Below are 21,094 nucleotides of genomic sequence, written 5' to 3'. Positions count from 1 at the left end.
ACTGGTGTTGGCCGTGAGCGGGAATCGAACTCTGGTCGCCGGGTTCTGAGTGCAGCGTAGCGCTAACCGCTGCACCACCGCTCCCCTCAAGAACAACAACAACAGCCGCCATTCGCCACGAAGTGGCGGTGACGTCACCACGGCGCTTGTTGTGCCAGGCTAGGTGCACGTTAATGCCACGTGAAGTGTCGAACGCCCGCCGGCAGGAGGTCACGGGACAGACCCAGCAGGTGCCATGGGCTGACTGCTGTGCCAGGCTAGGTGCAGGAGGAGGTCACGGGACAGACCCAGCAGGTGCCATGGGCTGACTGCTGTGCCAGGCTAGGTGCAGGAGTAGGTCACGGGACAGACCCAGCAGGTGCCATGGGTTGACTGCTGTGCCAGGCTAGGTGCAGGAGGAGGTCACGGAGCAGACCCAGCAGGTGCCATGGGCTGACTGCTGTGCCAGGCTAGGTGCAGGAGGTTACGGGACAGACCCAGCAGGTGCCATGGGCTGGCTGGCTGGCTGGCTGACTCACTGGCCGCTTGACTGCCTAGCCGTCTGCCTCGCTGGCTGACTGCCTAGCCGGCTGACTCACTGACCGTCTGACTGCCTCGCTAGCTGTCTGACTTGCTGTCTGTCTGGCTGGCACGGACGAACGGCTCCGGTCCTATTCCTCCCCTGTCCCCCCCCCAAAAAAACCCCAAAGTCTCCGGACCCGTTCAGGTGTTGCCAAGTTTGTCCGCCGCCCGCTGCTGAACCGGTCCGCTCCTCTCCAGAGGCTTCCGCTGCTGCTGATGCTGCTGCAGATGCTGCTGCTGATGCTGCTGTTGCGGCTGTTGCTGCTGCAGATGCTGCTGCTGATGCTGCTGTTGCCGCTGCTGCGGCTGCTGCAGATGCTGCTGCTGCTGTTGCCGCTGCAGATGCTGCGGCTGCTGCGGCTGCTGATGATGATGATGCTGACGCTGCTGCTGCTGATGCTGCTGCTGTAGATGCTGTTGCTGCTGCTGCTGCCGCTGCTGCAGTTGCAGATGCTGCGGCTGCTGCTGCTGCAGATGCTGCTGCTGCTGCTGCTCCACGTGTCTGGGCAGGAAGTGCGCGAACCGCTGCGTGCGACGAGTCCGCGTGGCGTCGCGCGCGCTGCCGTCTCGGTTGAGCCCCAAGTAGAGACGCCTCCCGCTCGGCCGCTGGCGGTGGAGGCTGGAGGAGTACGTGTTGTACCAGTTCTCCTCGAACTCCTCCTTGAAGACGCACTCCGCACTCAGCCGGGTCTACAGGGAGAGAGATGGGGTGGTAGGGGGGGTGGTGGTAGGGGTGGTGATGGTGGTGTTGATGATGGTGGTGGTGGTAGGGGTGGTGATGTTGGTGGTGATGATGGTGCTGGTGGTGGTAGGGGTGGTGGTGGTGGTGGTGATTATGTTGATGATGTTGATGATGTTGTTGATGGTGTTGATGGTGTTGATGATGATGTTGATGATGTTGTTGATGGTGTTGATGGTGTTGATGATGATGTTGATGGTTTTGATGGTGTTGATGATGATGTTAATGATGATGTTGATGATGATGTTGATGATGTTGGTGTTGTTGATGTCTCACCGCTCCATAGAGCTCCCCTCTGTCGTTCATGGCCAGGAACCTCCCAGTGTCCACCCCACGGATGCTCACCAGGCCTACGGCGATGCTGAAGAACTCGAGGATGCCTGGGGGTAACACAACGACAACATTGGCCCAAGTTGCTGCAACGTTGGTTCAACCACACGCCGACGTCGAACCAACGTTGGTTCAACGTACGAGAGACCTGCGAGTAGCAGCAGCCTGTGAAGAGCGTCAGGGTGGTACACGAATGGCTGAGTCGTGGACAGACACAGACCAACTTCACCCTCTCAACTCCACCATCCCTGCCCCTCTCCTCCCTATGAAATGTTGACTACCTCACCACGGAGAGAGAGGCACGCAAACTCCAAATATACAGCAGCAGGCGTCAGGGTCAAGATTGAACCCACGACCTCCTGTAGACCAGGCGAGGTAGTTAACATCTCACCACGGAGAGAGAGAGACACCCAAAATTCCAAATATACAGCAGCAGGCGTCAGGGTCGGGATTGAACCCACGACCTCCTGTAGACCAGGCGAGGTAGTCAACATCTCACCACGGTATTACAACGCAGGTCGATGTGATCTCCAGGCGCGGCAGTTACAACACCGTTACGAGTTACAGAGACAGCTTCCCCGTGTAGCATTAACAGGCACACGAGGGGGTGGGTGGCCAGCACCACGCCCGGCCGCCTTTGTCTTCCCAGTGTCGATTTTTCTTTTAACACACCGCACCAGGTACTTATTTGAGGCTGAGTCGACCTAGGTGAGGCCCAAAACCAGGTTCAGATAATCGTCGCTGGTGTTGGTGGTAGCCGTGAGCCGGAATCGAACTCGGGTCGCCGGGTTCGAAGCGCAGTGCAGTGCCAACCGCTGCACCACCACTCCCCACATTCACACAGACATACAAAGATCCCCGGTATAGCCTGAACAGACTGTAGGGGCAAGTGCTGTTAGCGAGCACCTATGAAGGCCGGAACGGTACACGAGGGGGTGGGTGGCCAGCACCACGCCCGACCGCCTTTGTCTCCATAGTGGCGATGTTTACACAGCGCACCAGGTACTCATTTAAGGCTGAGTCGACCTAGGGGAGGCCCAGGACCGGTTCAGATAATCGTCACTGGTGTTGGCCGTGAGCGGGAATCGAACCCGGGTCGCCAGGTTCATAGCGCAGCGCGCTAACCGCTACACTACCGATCCCCACTACACAGACATACACACACATACACACACGCACACACACATACACACACATATATATACACACACACATACACACACATATATACATACACACACTCATACACACATATATACACACACATACACACACATACACAACAACAACCGCCATTCGCCACTAAGTGGCGGTGACGTCACCACGACGCTTGTGCCAGGCCAAGTGCACCTTGAGGCCACGTGAAGTGTCGAACGCCCGCTGGCAGGGTCACGGGGCAGACCCAGCAGGTGCCACGGGTCGACTGACTGAGATGACCGAGATGACTGGCTGATGCACCACCTGTGCCCCCTACTGTGCCGACTTGCTGTGTTTTAGCCACCCGGCGCTCCGCTCGTTGTTGTGAGCGTCGCTCCTGCGCCCTCCGTTGTAGTTGGAGGGCGACTGGCTCCAACTGCCCAGTAGCGTCCTTCACGAGCCTCCTCCACAGAGGCCGATCTTGACACCGCTGGTACCAGTCATCGGCAAGTCCACTCAGCTCCACGTCCTCCTGTACCACATCACTCCATCTCTTCTCCAGCCCGTGCCGCGCCCGTTTAGAGACCCTCGATCCGGCCGAACAAAAGCTGTCTAGGCATGCGGTGGCTGGGCATGCGGGCTACATGACCCAGCCAACGCAGCCTTGCCTGCCGGAGGAGCTCACCGATGGGACTTTGCCCAGATCTTTCAAGGATTTGTGAGCTCCTCACACAATCCAGCCTGGTGAAACCCAGGATGGATCGTAGGCAGGCCAGCCTAAATGTTTATAACCGGCGAAGATGCTCCATTATACACACACATACACACACGCACATATACACACAAACACACACATACATGCACACACACACATACACACATACGCGCACATACACACACATACACGCACACACACATACAGACACGCACACACATGCACATGCACATACATACACACATACACACACATACACGCACACACATACATACACACATACACACACGTGTCAACACGTCACGCACACTGCACTAAGCCTCCACACAAACACACTGACACGTGCACACACGCGCACACGTGTCACCACATCGAGCACACTGTATTTTGCACACACACACTTACACACACATACACGCACACACTTACACGCACACACACTTACACACACACACACTTACACACACACACACTTACACACACTTACACACACATACACACACACTTACACACACACACACTTACACACACACTTACACGCACACACACACTTACACACACACTTACACACACTTACACACACATACACACACACTTACACACACTTACACACACATACACACAACAACAACAACCGCCATTCGCCACTAAGTGGCGGTGACGTCACCACGACGCTTGTGCCAGGCCATGTGCACCTTGAGGCCACGTGAAGTGTCGAACGCCCGCTGGCAGGAGGTCACGGGGCAGACCCAGGTGCCACGGGTCGACTGACCGAGATGACCGAGATGACTGGCTGATGCCCCACCTGTGCCCCCTACTGTACCAACTTGCTGTGCTTTAGCCACCCGGCGCTCAGCTCGTAGTTGTGAGCGTCGCTCCTCCGCCCTCCATTGTTGTTGGAGGGCGACTGCCTCCAACTGCCCAGTAGCGTCCTTCACGAGCCTCCTCCACTGAGGCCGATCTTGACACCGCTGGTACCGGTCATCGGCAAGTCCACTCAGCTCCACGTCCTCCTGTACCACGTCACTCCATCTCTTCTCTAGCCCGTGTCACTCACCCACCCACTCACTCACCCATCACTCCATCTCTTCTCTAGCCCGTGGCGCGTCCGTTTAGCCCCCTCTCAATACGGCTAAACAGAAGCTGCTTGGGGCACGCGGTGGCTGGGCATGCGGTGGCTGGGCATGCGGTGGCTGGGCATGCGGTGGCTGGGCATGCGGTGGCTGGGCATGCGGTGGCTGGGCATGCGGTGGCTGGGCATGCGGGCTACGTGGCCCAGCCAACGCAGCCTCGCCTGCCGGAGGAACTCACCGATGGGACTTTGTCCAGATCTTCAAAGGCTCTGTGGAGCTCCTCAACACATTCCAGCCTGCAGGTTCAACGGAGGATGGATCGTAGGCAAGCCAGACCCCGAGTGTTTAAAACCGGCGAAAGATATTCCATTATATAGGGGAGCGTTTCGCAAGCGTAGAGAAGGGAGGGAATGACTGTGGCCGAGAAGACGTGAAGCTTCGTGCGGAGCGACAGACCAGGTAGCTTCCACACAGCGTTACGCAACCGATGAAAAGATAATGCCGCTCGACTGATTCGGAGTGAGACCTCTGCTGTCAAACCGGAGCCGGTCATGAGCACACTGCCCAGGTATGGGAAACTCTCCACTCTCTCCACAACTGCCCCATCGCCAATTGAGAGTTGTGGGAGTAGAGTGCCCGATGGTACAAAATACCCAGGCAGGTGCTTAGTTTTGGTGGGGCTGATGGTAAGGCCCCACCTCTTAGTGGCACGCTCCGGTCTCAGCAGCAGCAGCGTCTCCAACTCCTCCTCTGAATGAGCAGCTATTGATGCGCCGTGACCGAGAAGACCCGAAGCTTCGTACGGAGGAGCGACAGGCCAGGTAGCTTCCACGCAGCGTTACAGCAGCCGATGAGAAGATAAATTTCGCTCCACCAAAACCGGAGCCGCTCCAAAGGACACTGCCCAGGCTACGGGAATTCCTCCACTCTCTCCAAACAAAGACAAAGCTCCCCCGTGTAGCCTGTAACAGGCTGTCGGGGCAAGTGCTGTTAGCGAGCAGCACCTATGAAGGCCGGAACGGCACACGAGGAGGTGGGTGGACAGCACCACGCCCGGCCGCCTTTGTCTCCCCAGTGGTCATGTTTACTACACACCGCTACACCAGGTACTCATTTGAGGCTGAGTCGTCCTAGAGGAGGCCCAGGACCGGTTCAGATAATCGTCACCGGTGTCGGTGGCCGTTGAGCGGGAATCGAACTCGGGATGCAGCATCACGAAATAGTTTAGTCCACCTTATAATCCACCTTATAGTCGACCTCGCAGTCGACCTCACAGTTGACCTCGCAGTCCATCTCATAGTCCATCTCACGGTTAATCTCACGGTTTAACTCATGGTCAATTTCATGGCTAATTTCATGGCGAATCTCATGGTTAATCTCATGGTTAATCTCATAGTTAATCTCATAGTTAATCTCATGGTTAATCTCATGGTCAATTTCATGGCTAATCTCATGATTAATCTCATGGTTAATCTCATGGTCAATTTCATGGTTAATCTCATGGTTAATTTAATGGTCAATTTAATGGTCAATCTCATGGTTAATCTCATGGTTAATCTCATGGTTAATTTAATGTTCAATTTCATGGTTAATCTCATGGTTAATTTAATGGTCAATCTCATGGTTAATTTAATGGTCAATCTCATGGTTAATCTCATGGTTAATTTAATGTTCAATTTCATGGTTAATCTCATGGTTAATGTAATGGTCAATCTCATGGTTAATCTCATGGTTAATTTCATGGTTAATTTCATGGTCAATTGCATGGTTAATTTAATGGTCAATTTCATGGTCAATCTCATGGTTAATTTAATGGTTAATCTCATGGTTCATTTAATGGTCAATCTCATGGTTAATCTCATGGTCAATTTAATGGTTAATTTAATGGTCAATCTCATGGTTAATTTCATGGTCAATTTCATGGTCAATTTAATGGTTATTCTCATGGTAAATTTCATGGTCAATCTCATGGTCAATCTCATGGTCAATCTCATGGATAATTTCATGGTCAATTCCATGGTCAATCTCATGGTCAATCTCATGTTTAATTTAATGGCCAATCCCATGGTCAATCCCATAGTCCACCACACAGCCCACCATCATCTCACAGTCCACATCGCCAAGTAGTCCATCACACCTTAGCACCCACCCCCCCGTACCGAATCTGCTGTGATCCCTGCGGGTCCCGCGTACAGTTCCGTTAGCGAGGATCTCGAGGTGATGTCCCGTGCGGCAGTAGAGTTGCCGCCTCCTCAACATGCCGCCCGGCAGGTGAGACGACGCCTCGCTGAGGCCCAGCAGGGCGCCTAGGGAAGACACCCGGGACCCCTCATCCACCTTGCCATCCTCCAGCCTCCTGTTGTTGTTGTTGTTGTGCTGATGGTGGTGGTGGCGGTTGTTGTTGTTGTTGTGATGGCTTTTCTTCTGCTTCTGATGGTGATGTTGTTGTTGTTGGTGGTGGTGGTGGTGGTGTTGGTGGACATCTTGAGGTGGGACCAGCAGGAGATGGTCACGGTACTGGACGAGGGGCGGCACGGGAGGCAGCATCAAGGTGACGCCTCCTGCCGCAACAGCGGCAACAGCGAGCGGAGCCATCGTGAGAGCTTCACGGTGGTGGTGGTGGTGGTGATGGTGGTGGTGAGGGTGGTGGTGGTGGTGAGGGTGGTGGTGATGATGGTGGTGATGGTGGTGGTGGTGGTGATGGTGGTGGTGGTGATGGTGGTGGTGATGGTGGTGGAGGTGGTGGTGGAGGTGGTGTTGATGATGGTGGTGAGGGTGGTGGTGATGGTGGTGGTGGTGATGGTGTTGGTGGTGGTGGTGATGGTGGTGGTGATGATGGTGGTGGTGATGGTGGTGGTGATGATGGTGGTGGTGGTGGTGAGGGTGGTGGTGATGGTGATGGAGGTGGTGGTGGAGGTGGTGTTGATGATGGTGGTGAGGGTGGTGGTGATGGTGGTGATGGTCGTGGTGGTGGTGATGGTCGTGGTGATGGTGGTGGTGAGGGTGGTGGTGATGGTGGTGATGGAGGTGGTGGTGGTGGTGGTGATGGTGGTGGTGATGGTGGTGGTGAGGGTGGTGTTGATGGTGGTGATGGTGGTGATGATGATGATGATGGTGGTGGTGGTGATGGTGGTGGTGATGGTGGTGATGGTGGTGGTGTTGATGGTGGTGATGATGATGATGGTGGTGGTGATGATGATGATGGTGGTGGTGATGGTGGTGATGGTGGTGGTGAGGGTGGTGTTGATGGTGGTGATGGTGATGGTGTTGATGGTGGTGGTGTTGATGGTCGTGGTGATGGTGGTGGTGTTGATGGTGGTGGTGTTGATGGTGGTGGTGTTGATGGTGTTGATGATCTCTCTCTCCAGAGGTTGCACTCTCGATGTGATGCTGCTGATGATAGTGGAGATGCTGATGTTGATGGTGTTGTCGTTGATCGTGTTGTTGATGTTGTTCGTGTTGTTGATGTTGTTGTTGTTGTTGTTGTCGCCGCGTCTCTAAAGGTCACATCTTAACCCACAACTCGTTGCCACTTCAGTGAACAAACAAACATCGACGCCGAACTCAGCCCATGAGCTGTGGGCGAAGCTCACAGGAGCAGTCGACAACGCTGAAGGTGGTGGTGGTGATGGTGGTGATGGTGGTGACGATGGTGGTGATGACGATGGTGGTGGTGATGACGGTGATGATGCTGGTGATGGTGACACAGATGGTGGTGATGGTGGTGATGGTGATGGTGGTGGTGATGGTGACACAGATGATGGTGATGGTGGTGATGATGGTGATGGTGGTGATGATGTTGATGATGGTGGTGATGGTGGTGATGGTGACACAGATGATGTGCAGTAGGACATCACATGATGACAAAGGTTCGAGCAGTTACTCACGGAGAGACACGGAGAGAGACACGGGGAGTTAGAGGGAGACACGGAGAGAGACACGGGGAGAGACACACGGGGAGAGAGACACGGGGAGTTACATCGAGACTCGGGAGAGTTCGAGGGAGACACGAAGAGAGACACGGGAAGGTACAGGGAGACACGGAGAGACACGTAGAGACACGGGGAGTTCGAGGGAGACACGGAGAGACACACGGGGAGAGAGACACGGGGAGTTACATGGAGACTCGGGGGAGTTCGAGGGAGACACGGAGAGAAATGGGGAGACACGGAGAGAGACACGGGGGAGACACAGAGAGAGACACGGGGAGTTGCAGGGAGACACGGAGAGAGACACGGAGAGAGACACGGGGAGTTGCAGGGAGACAGAGACAGAGAGACACGGAGAGAGACACGGGGAGTTGCAGGGAGACACGGAGAGAGACACGGGGGAGACTGAGGGACCCGGGGAGGCTGACTCTGCGGAGAGTCTCTGCGGGTCCCACACAGGTGCGCTGTGACGTCACTAGAGAGGAACTCTCTCAGACACGCCCACAAACAGCCCCCCCCCTCCCTCTGTCTCATTCTCCCCCTCCCCCCTCTCCCCCCCTCTCCCTCCCTCCCCCCTCTCCCCCCCCCTCTCCCCCCCTCTCTCTCTTTTTTTGTTTTTTTTTCTCTCTTTTTTAAAATGCTTTCCTTTTTTTTCTTTTTTTTTACGATCAGACGAAACAAAAAGATGCTCGGTGTAGTTCGGCACTTTGCTTCGTTCATCATTTCGCTTTTTTTAGTTTTTTTTTGTTCCATTGCTTTGCTTTGTGTAACCCCCCCCCCCCCCCTCTAAATTAAAGATGCTACGTGTTGTCCCATTGTGTAACAATATCAATCTGTGCTACTTTCTTCGTAGACACAAACATCACCAACAACAAGAAGAAGCACGCTCTGCTCCCCCTCCTCATCCCTCCCCTCTCTCTACCCCCTCTCTCTCTCTACCCCCTCTCTCGCTACCCCCTCTCTCTCTACCCCCTCTCTACCCCCCCCCTCTCTCTCTCTACCCCCTCTCTCTCTCTACCCCCCCTCTCTCTCTCTACCCCCTCTCTCTCTACCCCCCCCTCTCTCTACCCCCTCTCTCTACCCCCTCTCTCTACCCCCCTCTCTCTCTACCCCCCTCTCTCTCTCTACCCCCCTCTCTCTCTACCCCCCCCTCTCTCTACCCCCTATCTCTACCCCCTCTCTCTCTACCCCCTCTCTCTCGCTACCCCCTCTCTCTCTACCCCCTCTCTCTCTACCCCCTCTCTCTCTACCCCCTCTCTCTCTCTACCCCCTCTCTCTCTACCCCCTCTCTATCTACCCCCTCTCTCTCTACCCCCTCTCTCTCTACCCCCTCTCTCTCCCTCTACCCCCTCTCTCTCTACCCCCTCCCTCTGTCTGCCCCCCCCCCCCGCCCTCCTCCATCTCTCTGCCTCCCCCCCATCTCTCTCCCCCCCCCTCTCCCCCCCCCCCTCTCCCCCCTCTCTCCCTTCTCTCCCCCCTCTCTCCCATACCCCCCCCCCATTCGTCTCCCTCCCTCTCCCCCCTCTTTCCTCTCTCTCCCCCCTCTCCCTCCCCCCTCTCTCTACCCTCCCCCCACCCTCTCCTCATCTCATGAATGGACCTCGCATTCTGTCAATGAACCTCTTAGTTGGTGGCAGTGGTTCATTTTATATTACTGCTGCTGCTGATGATGGTGCTGATGATGATGGATATGATGATGGTAATGATCGCAATGATGTAATGGTGTGATGTTATTGTTGATGATGATTTTGCTGATATGATCAAGACGATGATAACGGTGATGATGATTCTGCTGCTGCTGATGATGATGATCATACTGCTGATGATAGTGAGCATGAAATTACGGTGGTAGTGATGACGATGATGATGCTGCTTCCGATAATAATCAGATAATGATGATGTATAATATTATTACGTGTGTGCGTGTGTGTGGGTGTATCTAGCTGTGTGTACAGGTGTGTGTGTGAACAGGTGTGTGTTGTACAGGTGTGGGTACAGGTGTGTACAGGTGTGTGTGTTGTGTCTGTGTGTGTGGGCGTGTTTAGGTGTGTCTAGCTGTGTGCACAGGTGTGTGTACAGGTGTGTGTGTACAGGTGTGTGTGTACAGGTGTGTGTGTACAGGTGTGTGTGTGTACAGGTGTGTGTGTGTGTCTAGCTGTGTGTACAGGTGTGTGTACAGGTGTGTGTGTACAGGTGTGTGTGTACAGGTGTGTGTGGGCGTGTTTAGGTGTGTCTAGCTGTGTGTACAGGTGTGTGTACAGGTGTGTGTGTGTACAGGTGTGTGTGTGTACAGGTTTGTGTGAGCGTGTGTGGGTGTATCTAGCTGTGTGTACAGGTGTGTGTGTGTTATGTCTATGTGTGTGTGGGCGTGTAGGTGTGTCTAGCTGTGTGTACAGGTGTGTGTGTATGTACAGGTGTGTGTGTGTACAGGTGTGTGTGTACAGGTGTGTGTGCAGGTGTGTGTGTGTACAGGTGTGTGTTGTTGTGTTGGTCCGGCAAAAACAACCCCTACCTCCTCGTGGTGCCGGACGGCAGTATCGTGGGGGGAGGGCCAATTTAGACACACCTTCACTTTCCCGTCATGATGTTTGTAACCACCACAGCGGCCAAATGGGGGCTCTGGGCGGGTGCAAGGGGCTGGTAACCCCTCCACCTTCAATTAATTACCACTAAACTACGATTGCATTTTTTTTACTAAGCTTGTGCCGGAGGCCCCAAGGGGACAGGCATCTATGACGTCTCCTGGCCAAACCCCAATTGGCGGAACCAGGAGACTGAATCTTCACCCTCGGGGCTCCTCCAGAAACAACAAAAAGCCTCTACGGATGGCCACGTGGAATGTTCAAACACTCACTGCGGAGGAGAGGCTGCCACTCCTCTGTCGGGAGCTGGACCGGTACCGCCTGGATCTCTGTGGCATTCAGGAGGTCTGGTGGACCGGCTCTGGCTCCTGCCACCATGAGGGGTGGACAGTCTTCTACTCGGGGCAGGAGACTGCCAAACCACAGGGAGTGTCTCTTCTTCTGAACAAAATAGTGAAGGGGGCGTGGGAGCGTGGCGGTGAGATGTGGGAAGGTGTAAGCCCCAGACTACTTTGGGCTCGCCTTCCCATCAACCAGAGGCGAGGAGTGGTGGTCGTGGTTACTTATGCCCCCACCGAAGACGAACATACGTGGAGGGATGCAGGCAAGGCCGATGAGTCAGATGCCTTCTATGACCTCCTGTCACACGTGCTGGCTAAAATGTCCCCTTGGGATAGAGTCATCTTGTTGGGTGACTCAATGCCCGAGTTGATCATGATGCTGGCACCTGGTCTGGAGTAATTGATAGGCATGGGCCAGATCAGCTCAATAACAACGGTAGGAGGCTGCTAGATTTTTGTGCAGCCCATGGGCTCGTAATTACCAACATGCTGCTCCGGCATCGGCGCATCCACACAACATCATGGATGCATGCCGGGTCCAAGCAAGAACATCTGCTGGACTACATAGTGACGAAACAGCGGATGAGGGCCCATGTCCTTGACACCAGGACCTACCGTGGAGCTGATCTGCCCTCTGACCATCGACTAGTCATCTGTAAGATGCGCCTGCCATTCTTCCACTCCGGTGGTGGGTGTACACCCAGGACCCCATTCAAACCCATCGTGGCATGGTCTCAGCTAGCTGATGAAAGTTGCAAGTGACAATTCCATCATCGCTTGCGGCTGTGAGTGGCTGGCGGAGGTGCTATCTGTTGAGGAAGTACTGAAGGCGATCTAGAGCCTGATACCAGGAAAGGCACCGGGCAGAGATGATCTCCCAAGCGAAATTCTGAGGGAGGGTGGCGTTTGTGCACAAACTGCCCTATATGACATCATAACAACAGTCTGGGCCACTAGACGGGTTCCGCAGGATTGGAAGGATGCCCTGGTGGTCCCCCTCTTTAAGAAGGGGGACCGCACAGACTGTAACAACTACAGGGGCATCTCACTCCTCAGTGTGCCAGGAAAGGTCCTGGCAAGGATTATTCAACATCGCCTTGCTAGACACGCTGAGGAGAGGCTTGCAGAGGCCCAATGCGGTTTCAGGAAAGGGCGGTCCTGCACAGATGCCATATTTTCTGTCCGTCTGCTACAGCAGAGGTGTAGGGAATTCCAACAAGACCTACATCTCTGCTTTATTGACCTGGTCAAGGCCTATGATACCATCAGTAGGCCTGGGCTCTGGGTTGTTCTTCGTGCTTTCGGAGTCCCTGACCCTCTGCTCACGATCATTAAGGACCTTCATGATGGTGAGCGGGCCTGGGTAAAACTACGTGGCCGGGAATCAGAGCCTTTCCCTGTACACCTTGGGGTTCGACAGGGATGTCCTCTGGCTGCCACATTATTTAACATCTATTTCAACCACGTAGTTCGTGAAGCCTTCAATGGCTGTACCAGAGGATTATTATTTGGTACAGATACAATGGGAGGCTGATCGACGCCCGGGTGCGATCAAGGGATGGCTCCCTATTGGTCAACCATGTTATGTATGCCAATGATTTGGTAATTGCTGCTCACTCAGAGGAGGAGTTAGAGGTACTGCTACAGAATCTGGAACTTGCCACTAAGAGGTGGGGACTTACCATCAGCCCAACCAAAACTAAGCACCTGCCTGGGTATTTTGTACCATCGGACACTACACCCCTACAACTCCCAATTGGTGATAGGGCAGTTGTAGAGAAAATGGAGTGATTTCCATACCTAGGAAAGTGTGCTCATGACCGGCTCCGGTTTGACAGCAGAGGTCTCCGAATCAGTCGAGCGGCATTATATTTTTATCGGTTGCATAATACTGTGTGGAAGCTACCTGGTCTGTCGCTCCGCACGAAGCTTCACGTCTTCTCGGCCACAGTCATTCCCTCCCTTCTCTACGCTTGTGAAACGTGGACCCCCCTAATGGAACATCTTCGCCAATTAGAAACATTTAGGCTGGCCTGCCTACGATCCATCCTGGGTTTCACCAGGCTGGATTGTGTGAGGAGCTCACAAATCCTTGAAAGATCTGGGCAAAGTCCCATCGGTGAGCTCCTCCGGCAGGCAAGGCTGCGTTGGCTGGGTCATGTAGCCCGCATGCCCAGCCACCGCATGCCGAAACAGCTTATGTTTGGCCGGATCGAGGGGGCTAAACGGGCGCGGCACGGACCAGAGAAGAGATGGAGTGATGTGGTACAGGAGGACGTGGAACTGAGTGGACTTGCCGATGAGTGGTACCAGCGGTGTCAAGATCGGCCTCTGTGGAGGAGGCTCGTGAAGGACGCTACTGGGCAGTTGGAGGCAGTCGCCCTCCAACAACAACGGAGGTGGGAGGAGCGACGCTCACAACAACGAGCGGAGCGCCGGGTGGCTAAAGCATAGCAAGTTGGCACAGTAGGGGGCACAGGTGGTGCATCAGCCAGTCATCTCAGTCAGTCGACCCGTGGCACCTGGGTCTGCCCCGTGATCTCCTGCCACTTCACGTGGCCTCAACGTGCACATGGCCTGGCACAAGCGTCGTGGTGACGTCACCGCCACTTAGTGGCGAATGGCGGCTGTTGTTGTTGTTGAGGGGAGCGGTGGTGTAGCGGTTAGCGCTACGCTGCACTACGAATCTGGCGACCCGAGTTCGATTCCCGCTCACGGCCAACACCAGTGACGATTATCTGAACCGGTCCTGGGCCTCCCCTAGGTCGACTCAGCCTCAAATGAGTACCTGGCGCATTGTGTAAACATCGCCACTGGGGAGACAAAGGCGGCCGGGCGTGGTTCTGGCCACCCACCCCCTCGTGTGCCGTGCCGGCCTTCATAGGTGCTCGCTAACAGCACTTGCCCCAACAGTCTGTTACAGGCTATACGGGGGATTTTTGTCTTTGCATATATGTGTGTGTGTTGTGTCTAGATGTGTGTGGGCATGTGTAGGTGTGTCTTGACGCATATAGTTGTGTGTACAGGTGTGTGTAAGGTGTATCCAGGGGTGTGTACAGGTGTGTTTACCGGTGTGTGTGGGTGCAGGTGTGTGTACAGGTATGTGTAAGGTGTATCCAGGTTTTTGTACAGGTGTGTGTACAGGTCTGTGTGTGTACAGGTGTGTGTACAGGTGTGTGTAAGGTGTTTGTACAGGTGTGTGTGTAAGGTGTGTGTACAGGTGTGTGTAAGGTGTTTGTACAGGTGTGTGTGTACAGGTGTGTGTACAGGTGTGTGTTGTCTCGAGGTATGTATGGGCGTGCGTAGGTGTGTCCTGATGTGTATAGATGTGTGTACAGGTGTGTGTGTGTGTGTACAGGTGTGTGTGTGTGTTGTGTCTAGATGTGTGTGGGCGTGTGTCGGTGTGAGTGTGTTGGTGTGTGTGTAGGTGTGTGTGTGTGAGTGTGTGAGAGTCAGATAGCGTGAGATGCAGCAAAACGTGAAATGGTTGAAAAAATCTGGACTCAGTTCAAAAATGCGACGTATGTGTGTGTACGTGTGTGTGTATGTGTGTGTATGTGTGTGTGTATCTGTGTGTGTGTATCTGTGTACGTGTGTGTACGTGTGTGTGTATCTGTGTATGTGTGTGTGTATCTGTGTATGTGTGTGTGTGTACGTGTGTGTGTGTGTGTGTACGTGTGTGTGTATGTGTGTGTGTATCTGTGTACGTGTGTGTATGTGTGTGTATGTGTGTGTACGTGTGTGTACGTTTGTGTTGTATGTGTGTGTGTATCTGTGTATGTGTGTGTGTATCTGTGTATGTGTGTGTGTGTATGTCTGTGTGTATCTGTGTACGTGTGTGTATGTGTGTATGTGTGTGTACGTGTGTGTACGTGTGTGTTGTATGTGTGTGTGTATCTGTGTATGTGTGTATCTGTGTGTGTGTATGTGTGTGTGTATCTGTGTATGTGTGTGTGTATCTGTGTATGTGTGTGTGTAGCTGTGTACGTGTGTGTGTGTATCTGTGTATGTATGTGTATCTGTGTATGTGTGTGTATCTGTGTATGTGTGTGTATCTGTGTGTGTGTGTGTATCTGTGTATGTGTGTGTGTATCTGTGTATGTGTGTGTGTATCTGTGTATGTGTGTGCGTCTATCTGTGTGTGTGTGTGCGTGTGTGTCTGTGTGTGTATCTGTGTGTGTGTGTGGGTGTGCGTGTATCTGTGTGTGTGTGTGCGTGTGTGTATCTGTGTGTGTGTGCGTGTGTGTATCTGTGTGTGTGTATCTGTGTATGTGTGTGTGTATCTGTGTATGTGTGCGTGTTTATCTGTCTAAGTGTGTGTTCGTGGGGAGCGGTGGTGCAGCGGTTAGCGCTACGCTGCGCTACGAACCCGAGTTCCATTCCCGCTCACGACCAGCACCACCGGTGACGATTATCTCAACCGGTACTGGGCCTCCCCTAGGTCGACTCAGCCTCAAATGGCTTCCCGGTGTGCGGGTGTTGTAGTAAACAAACAGCGTGAGGCCGGAGGGCGTCGAAATGCGAACAGCACCAGGACATTGCCACGATCAGGACATGGGACGTCCCTTCCCTGCGTCGTTCGCTGTTGGAGACGAGGCTCTAAAGCAGGGGTCGGAAACCTTTTTGACTGGGAGAGCCATAAAAGCCAAATATTTCTAAATATATTGATTGAGAGCCATATAGTATTTTTAACGTATAGTAAATTAAATATGTATCACTTTTAATGCGACTTCTGGTGCTGCATGGTTTTGCTGATGGCCTTGTAGTCTGGTTCGTACGTGGTGAGGTTGAGCTTCGTGCAGGCGTGACCCGTGAAATGTATCTTCAAAACTAATTTCTGTTTACTTTAAAATAACACAGTATTATTAAGCAATATCACAAGTATTTTAAAATCAGTTCCAAACTGATTTTTGTATTTTTTTTTCAACTCAAAATTGTCTGGGAGCCATATGCCGTCACCAGAAGAGCCATAGGTTCCCGACCGCTGCTCTAAAGAAAGCTGTCGCTGGTGTGGATTGATGCATGAAATGACGTCACGCGACGACCCCCCCCCTCAAATATGACGTCACAAAGCTCTGCCCCCCCCCCCCAAAGACATATTTCCATTTTTGAAAATAAAACACGCGGCAATTATTTCAAAAGGAAAACAAAATTCAAGAAAAATAAAAATGTATTTTTTCAAGAGGGCCGTCCATAAATGACGTCACGCGATTTTGGACGATTTTTGACCCCCCCCCCCCTTCGTCACACGGCGTCACAAAAAGTCCGACCCCCCCCTCAAATGACGTCACAAAGCTCTGCCCCCCCCCCCAAAACCATATTTTCATTTTTGAAAAAAAAACATGCTTCAAATCGCTTTAAACTATTGTCATTGTAGTGCGTATTCAATGTGGCGCTGCACTCTGATGTTGTAGGAGAAAACATTTATTAGAAAGTCTATTTAATTAAGTAGAACGTGTTGTCTGTATTCATTTAAAGTTGCGCATTTTGATGTGACGTCACATTTCTCACCCCCCCCTCCCCCCCTCGTCACACATCGTCACAAATGTCTCACCCCCCCCCCCTAGGTGCGTGACGTCATTTAAGGGGCAAAACACTCAGAAAAAACCCTCAACAACTTAGGGGCCGTCCAGACGTCACGTTAAAATGCGCAACTTTAAATGAATATAGACAACACGTTCTACTTAATTAAATCGACTTTGTAATAAATGTTTTCTCCTACAACATCAGAGTGCAGCGCCACATTAAATACGCACTACAATGACAATAGTATAAAGCGATTTGAAGCATGTTTTATTTTCAAAATGGAAATGTTTTTTTTTGGGGGGGGGCGGGGGGCAGAGCTTTGTGACGTCATATTTGAGGGGGGGGTCTGACTTTTTGTGACGCCGTGTCACGAGGGGGGGGGGTCAAAAATCGTTCAGAATCGCGTGACGTCATTTATGGCCGGCCCCCAAGGGACAGGGAAATGTGGGAGAGAGGTCATCGCAGCCTTGAGGGCAGGGGGGTCACGTGGAGTCAGTCAGGAGATCGCCCCCCACATGTGACATATAAATGATGTTATATTCTTAGGTTTTGTCGGTAAAGTCACGTCGGTAAAAAATTTAAATTAATAAAAGTTAAATAAAAATGACGATTTTTATTTCGTGATTTTTATTTAATTTTTATTTTACTTTTATTAATTTTACATTTTTTTACCTACGTGACTTTACCAAAAAAACCTAAGAATTTGAATCCTTGCAGTCACGAAAGCTTCAAATCTAGAATTAAATTATGTTAATTCGACAGAGGGGGTCAAGTGGAGTAAGGAGACCCCCTCCCCAACACGTTAAATATAAATTATGTTAATTAGACGAGCACGTGGGCCGCGATTCGTCAATTAACATAATTGACGGTGACAAGTTAGCATAATCACGATTATAAATTAACGTAATTTACGATGACGAATTAACATAATTTACGATGATAAATGTGCAAAATGTCCACTGGAATTTGCATAATCTGTGACAACAAAATACTGTACTTTTCATTACCAGATTAGCACAATTCACTATGATACATTAGCATAATGTATAACATTGTCAAACCTCATTAGAATAATGTATTACATTTACATAATGTATCACATTAACAGAATGTATTAAATGTAACATAATGTACCACATTCGCACAATGTATAACATTAGCATAATGTTCCATAATTGCTTTACATGTATTAGCATATTGCATCACATTTAGCATAATGTACTACATAAACATATTACATCACATTTACATAATGCATGGCATTGCCATAATGTTTCACATTGACATAATGCATCACATTAACATAATGCATCACATTAACATAATGCATCACATTAACATAATACATCACATTAACATAATACATCACATTAACATAGCGTATCACATTTACATAATGTATCACATTTAGCATAATGTATGACATTAGCATACTGCGTCCTGGCGTTTGCATGGCGGGTTCCTCCTGCCCCCTTCTGATACGAGCGTTGGGCTGAGGCCAGGCGCGGCCCTCTGCTGCCTCGCCGTGGCCACGCGAACGACTGCAGGAAAGACCGAACGAATTTACGAACGAATGAATGAATGAAAGCTCCACGGCAGATGTGGTCCCAGGAGGCTCAGTGCCAATGTTGAGGAGCTAAAACTATTTTAAAATCAAGATTACATTTTTTTTAACACTGAATATTTTTTAAATATATTTTTTCTGTCACAAATGACAGCTCACAGCTTAGTCGAAGTGAGTCTGTGGGTTTCTATGCGAGTCTATGGGTCTCTGTGTGAGTCTATGTGTCTCTGTGTGAGTCTATGGGTCTCTGTGTGAGTCTCTAGGTCTCAATGTGAGTCTATGGGTCTCTGTGTGAGTCTATGGGTCTGTGTGTGAGTCTGTGGGTCTCTGTGTGAGTCTATGGGTCTGTGTGTGAGTATGTGGGTCTCTGTGTGAGTCTATGGGTCTCTGTGTGAGTCTCTAGGTCTCAATGTGAGTCTGTGGGTCTCTGTGTGAGTTTATGGGTCTCTGTGTGAGTCTATGGGTCTCTGTGTGAGTCTATGGGTCTCTGTGTGAGTCTATGGGTCTCTGTGTGAGTCTATGTGTCTCTGTGTGAGTCTATGGGTCTCTGTGTGAGTCTATGGCTCTCTGTGTGAGTCTACGGGTCTCTGTGTGAGTCTGTGGGTCTCTGTGTGAGTCTGTGGGTCTCTGTGTGAGTTTATGGGTCTCTGTGTGAGTCTATGGGTCTGTGTGTGAGTCTGTGGGTCTCTGTGTGAGTTTATGGGTCTCTGTGTGAGTCTATGGGTCTCTGTGTGAGTCTATGGGTCTCTGTGTGAGTCTATGGGTCTCTGTGTGAGTCTATGTGTCTCTGTGTGAGTCTATGGGTCTCTGTGTGAGTCTATGGCTCTCTGTGTGAGTCTACGGGTCTCTGTGTGAGTCTGTGGGTCTCTGTGTGAGTCTGTGGGTCTCTGTGTGAGTCTTTGGGTCTCTGTGTGAGTATATGGGTCTCTGTGTGAGTATATGGGTCTCTGTGTGAGTCTTTGGGTCTCTGTGTGAGTCTATGGATCTCTATGCGAGTCTGTGGGTCTCTGTGTGAGTCTATGGGTCTCTGTGCGAGTCTATGGGTCTCTGTGCGAGTCTATGGGTCTCTGTGTGAGTCTATGGGTCTCTGTGTGAGTCTATGGGTCTCTGTGTGAGTCTATGTGTCTCTATGTGAGTCTATGGGTCTCTGTGTGAGTCTATGGGTCTCTGTGTGAGTCTATGTGTCTCTATGTGAGTCTATGGGTCTCTGTGTGAGTCTATGGGTCTCTGTGTGAGTCTATGTGTCTCTATGTGAGTCTATGGGTCTCTGTGTGAGTCCATGGGTCTCTGTGCGAGTCTATGGGTCTCTGTGTGAGTCTACGGGTCTCTGTGTGAGTCATGGCTCTCTGTGTGAGTCTATGAACATGTGAGTGCCATCAACTCAAACTTTAACGCACTAATCCGGTCGAAGCCAATCGCAAACGTCCTCCGAGGGCGCTTTCCTTCGGCAAAGTCACGTAGGTAAAAAATGAAAAATAAAAATAATAGAAATAAAATATTAGTAAAATATGCATATTATTTATTTAATTTTCCTATTAATTATATTATTTATTTTTTATCATTTTACTCATATTATTATTTCTATTATTTTTATTATTTATTTTTTGTACCTACGCGACTTTACCGAAAAAACCTACGGGTATGAGTCCTTGCAGTCACGAAAGCTTCAAATCTCGAATTTCTTTCGGCGACTTACGGTAAAGCGCCACTCCCTCCACCCATTCACCCGCACAATACCGCAATGCCCCGAGCAAACGCGCCCTCAAAATCACCACCACATTACCGTGACTTTAACGCACTAATCCGGTCAAAGCCCATCGCAAACTTCCACGAGTGCGCTTTCTTTCGTCTATTTACGGTAACGCGTCACTCCCCACCCCATCCATTCATCCCCGCGCAATATCGCGAATTTCATAGCAAACGCGCACTCAAAATCACCACCACCCACCACGACTTTAACGCACTAATCCCGGTCAAAGCCCATTGCAAACGCCCTAAAAGTGCCCATTTATTCGGCTACTTGCGGTAAAGCGCCACTCCCTCCACCCCGACCCATTCACTAACACAATACCGCAATGTTCCTAGCAAACGCGCACTAAAAATCACCATCTCCACACCGACTTTAATGCACTAATCCGGTCAAAGCCAATCGCAAACGCCCTGTAAGTGCGCTTTTATTTGGTTACTTGCGGTAAAACGCCACTCCCCACCCATTCACTAACACAATACCGTAATGCCCCGAGCAAACGCGCACTAAAAATTACCACCACCACCCACCACGACTTTAATGCACTAATCCCGGTCAAAGCCCATCACAAACGCCCTCTAAGTGCGCTTTTATTCAGATACTCACGGTAAAGCGTCACTCCCTCCACCATCAACCCATTCACTAACACAGTACCGCAATGTTCATAGCAAACGCGCACTCAAAATCACCACCACCCACCACGACTTTAACGCACTAATCCGGTCAAAGCCCATCACAAACGTCCTGTAAGTGCGCTTTTATTCGGATACTTACGGTAAAGCGTCACTCCCTTCACCCCACCCATTCACTGGCACAATACCGTAATGCCACGAGCAAACGCGCACTAACA

At 51.4% G+C, this 21,094-nt stretch overlaps 1 protein-coding gene across 1 annotated transcript; it reads right to left on the bottom strand.

The window, feature by feature from the left end:
* Nucleotides 1-597: 597 nt before the first annotated feature.
* On the bottom strand, nucleotides 598-7,195 carry LOC133357717 (fibroblast growth factor 9-like). The gene is made up of 4 exons (XM_061575811.1): nucleotides 6,715-7,195; nucleotides 1,577-1,680; nucleotides 989-1,251; nucleotides 598-661 (listed from the first exon to the last, which is right to left on the bottom strand). Exons 1-4 carry the CDS (start codon nucleotides 7,148-7,150, stop codon nucleotides 598-600), a joined length of 867 nt encoding a protein of 288 aa, XP_061431795.1. The 5' UTR covers nucleotides 7,151-7,195.
* Between the last annotated feature and the right edge of the window lie 13,899 nt (nucleotides 7,196-21,094).

Source organism: Lethenteron reissneri, chromosome 59, assembly GCF_015708825.2.
Source record: "Lethenteron reissneri isolate LAM-NWPU_2019-01 chromosome 59, ASM1570882v1, whole genome shotgun sequence".
NCBI lineage: Eukaryota > Metazoa > Chordata > Hyperoartia > Petromyzontiformes > Petromyzontidae > Lethenteron > Lethenteron reissneri.
This window is presented reverse-complemented; position numbering and strand designations above follow the sequence as displayed.

Coding starts and splice junctions, on each gene's coding strand:
- LOC133357717 (XM_061575811.1), bottom strand. CDS start 7,150: ATGGCTCCGCTCGCTGTTGCCGCTGTTGCGGCAGGAGGCGTCACCTTG. Junction 1,681..6,714: donor CAGGGATCACAGCAGATTCG/GTACGGGGGGGT, acceptor TGTTACCCCCAG/GCATCCTCGAGTTCTTCAGC. Junction 1,252..1,576: donor GAGGGGAGCTCTATGGAGCG/GTGAGACATCAA, acceptor CTCTCCCTGTAG/ACCCGGCTGAGTGCGGAGTG.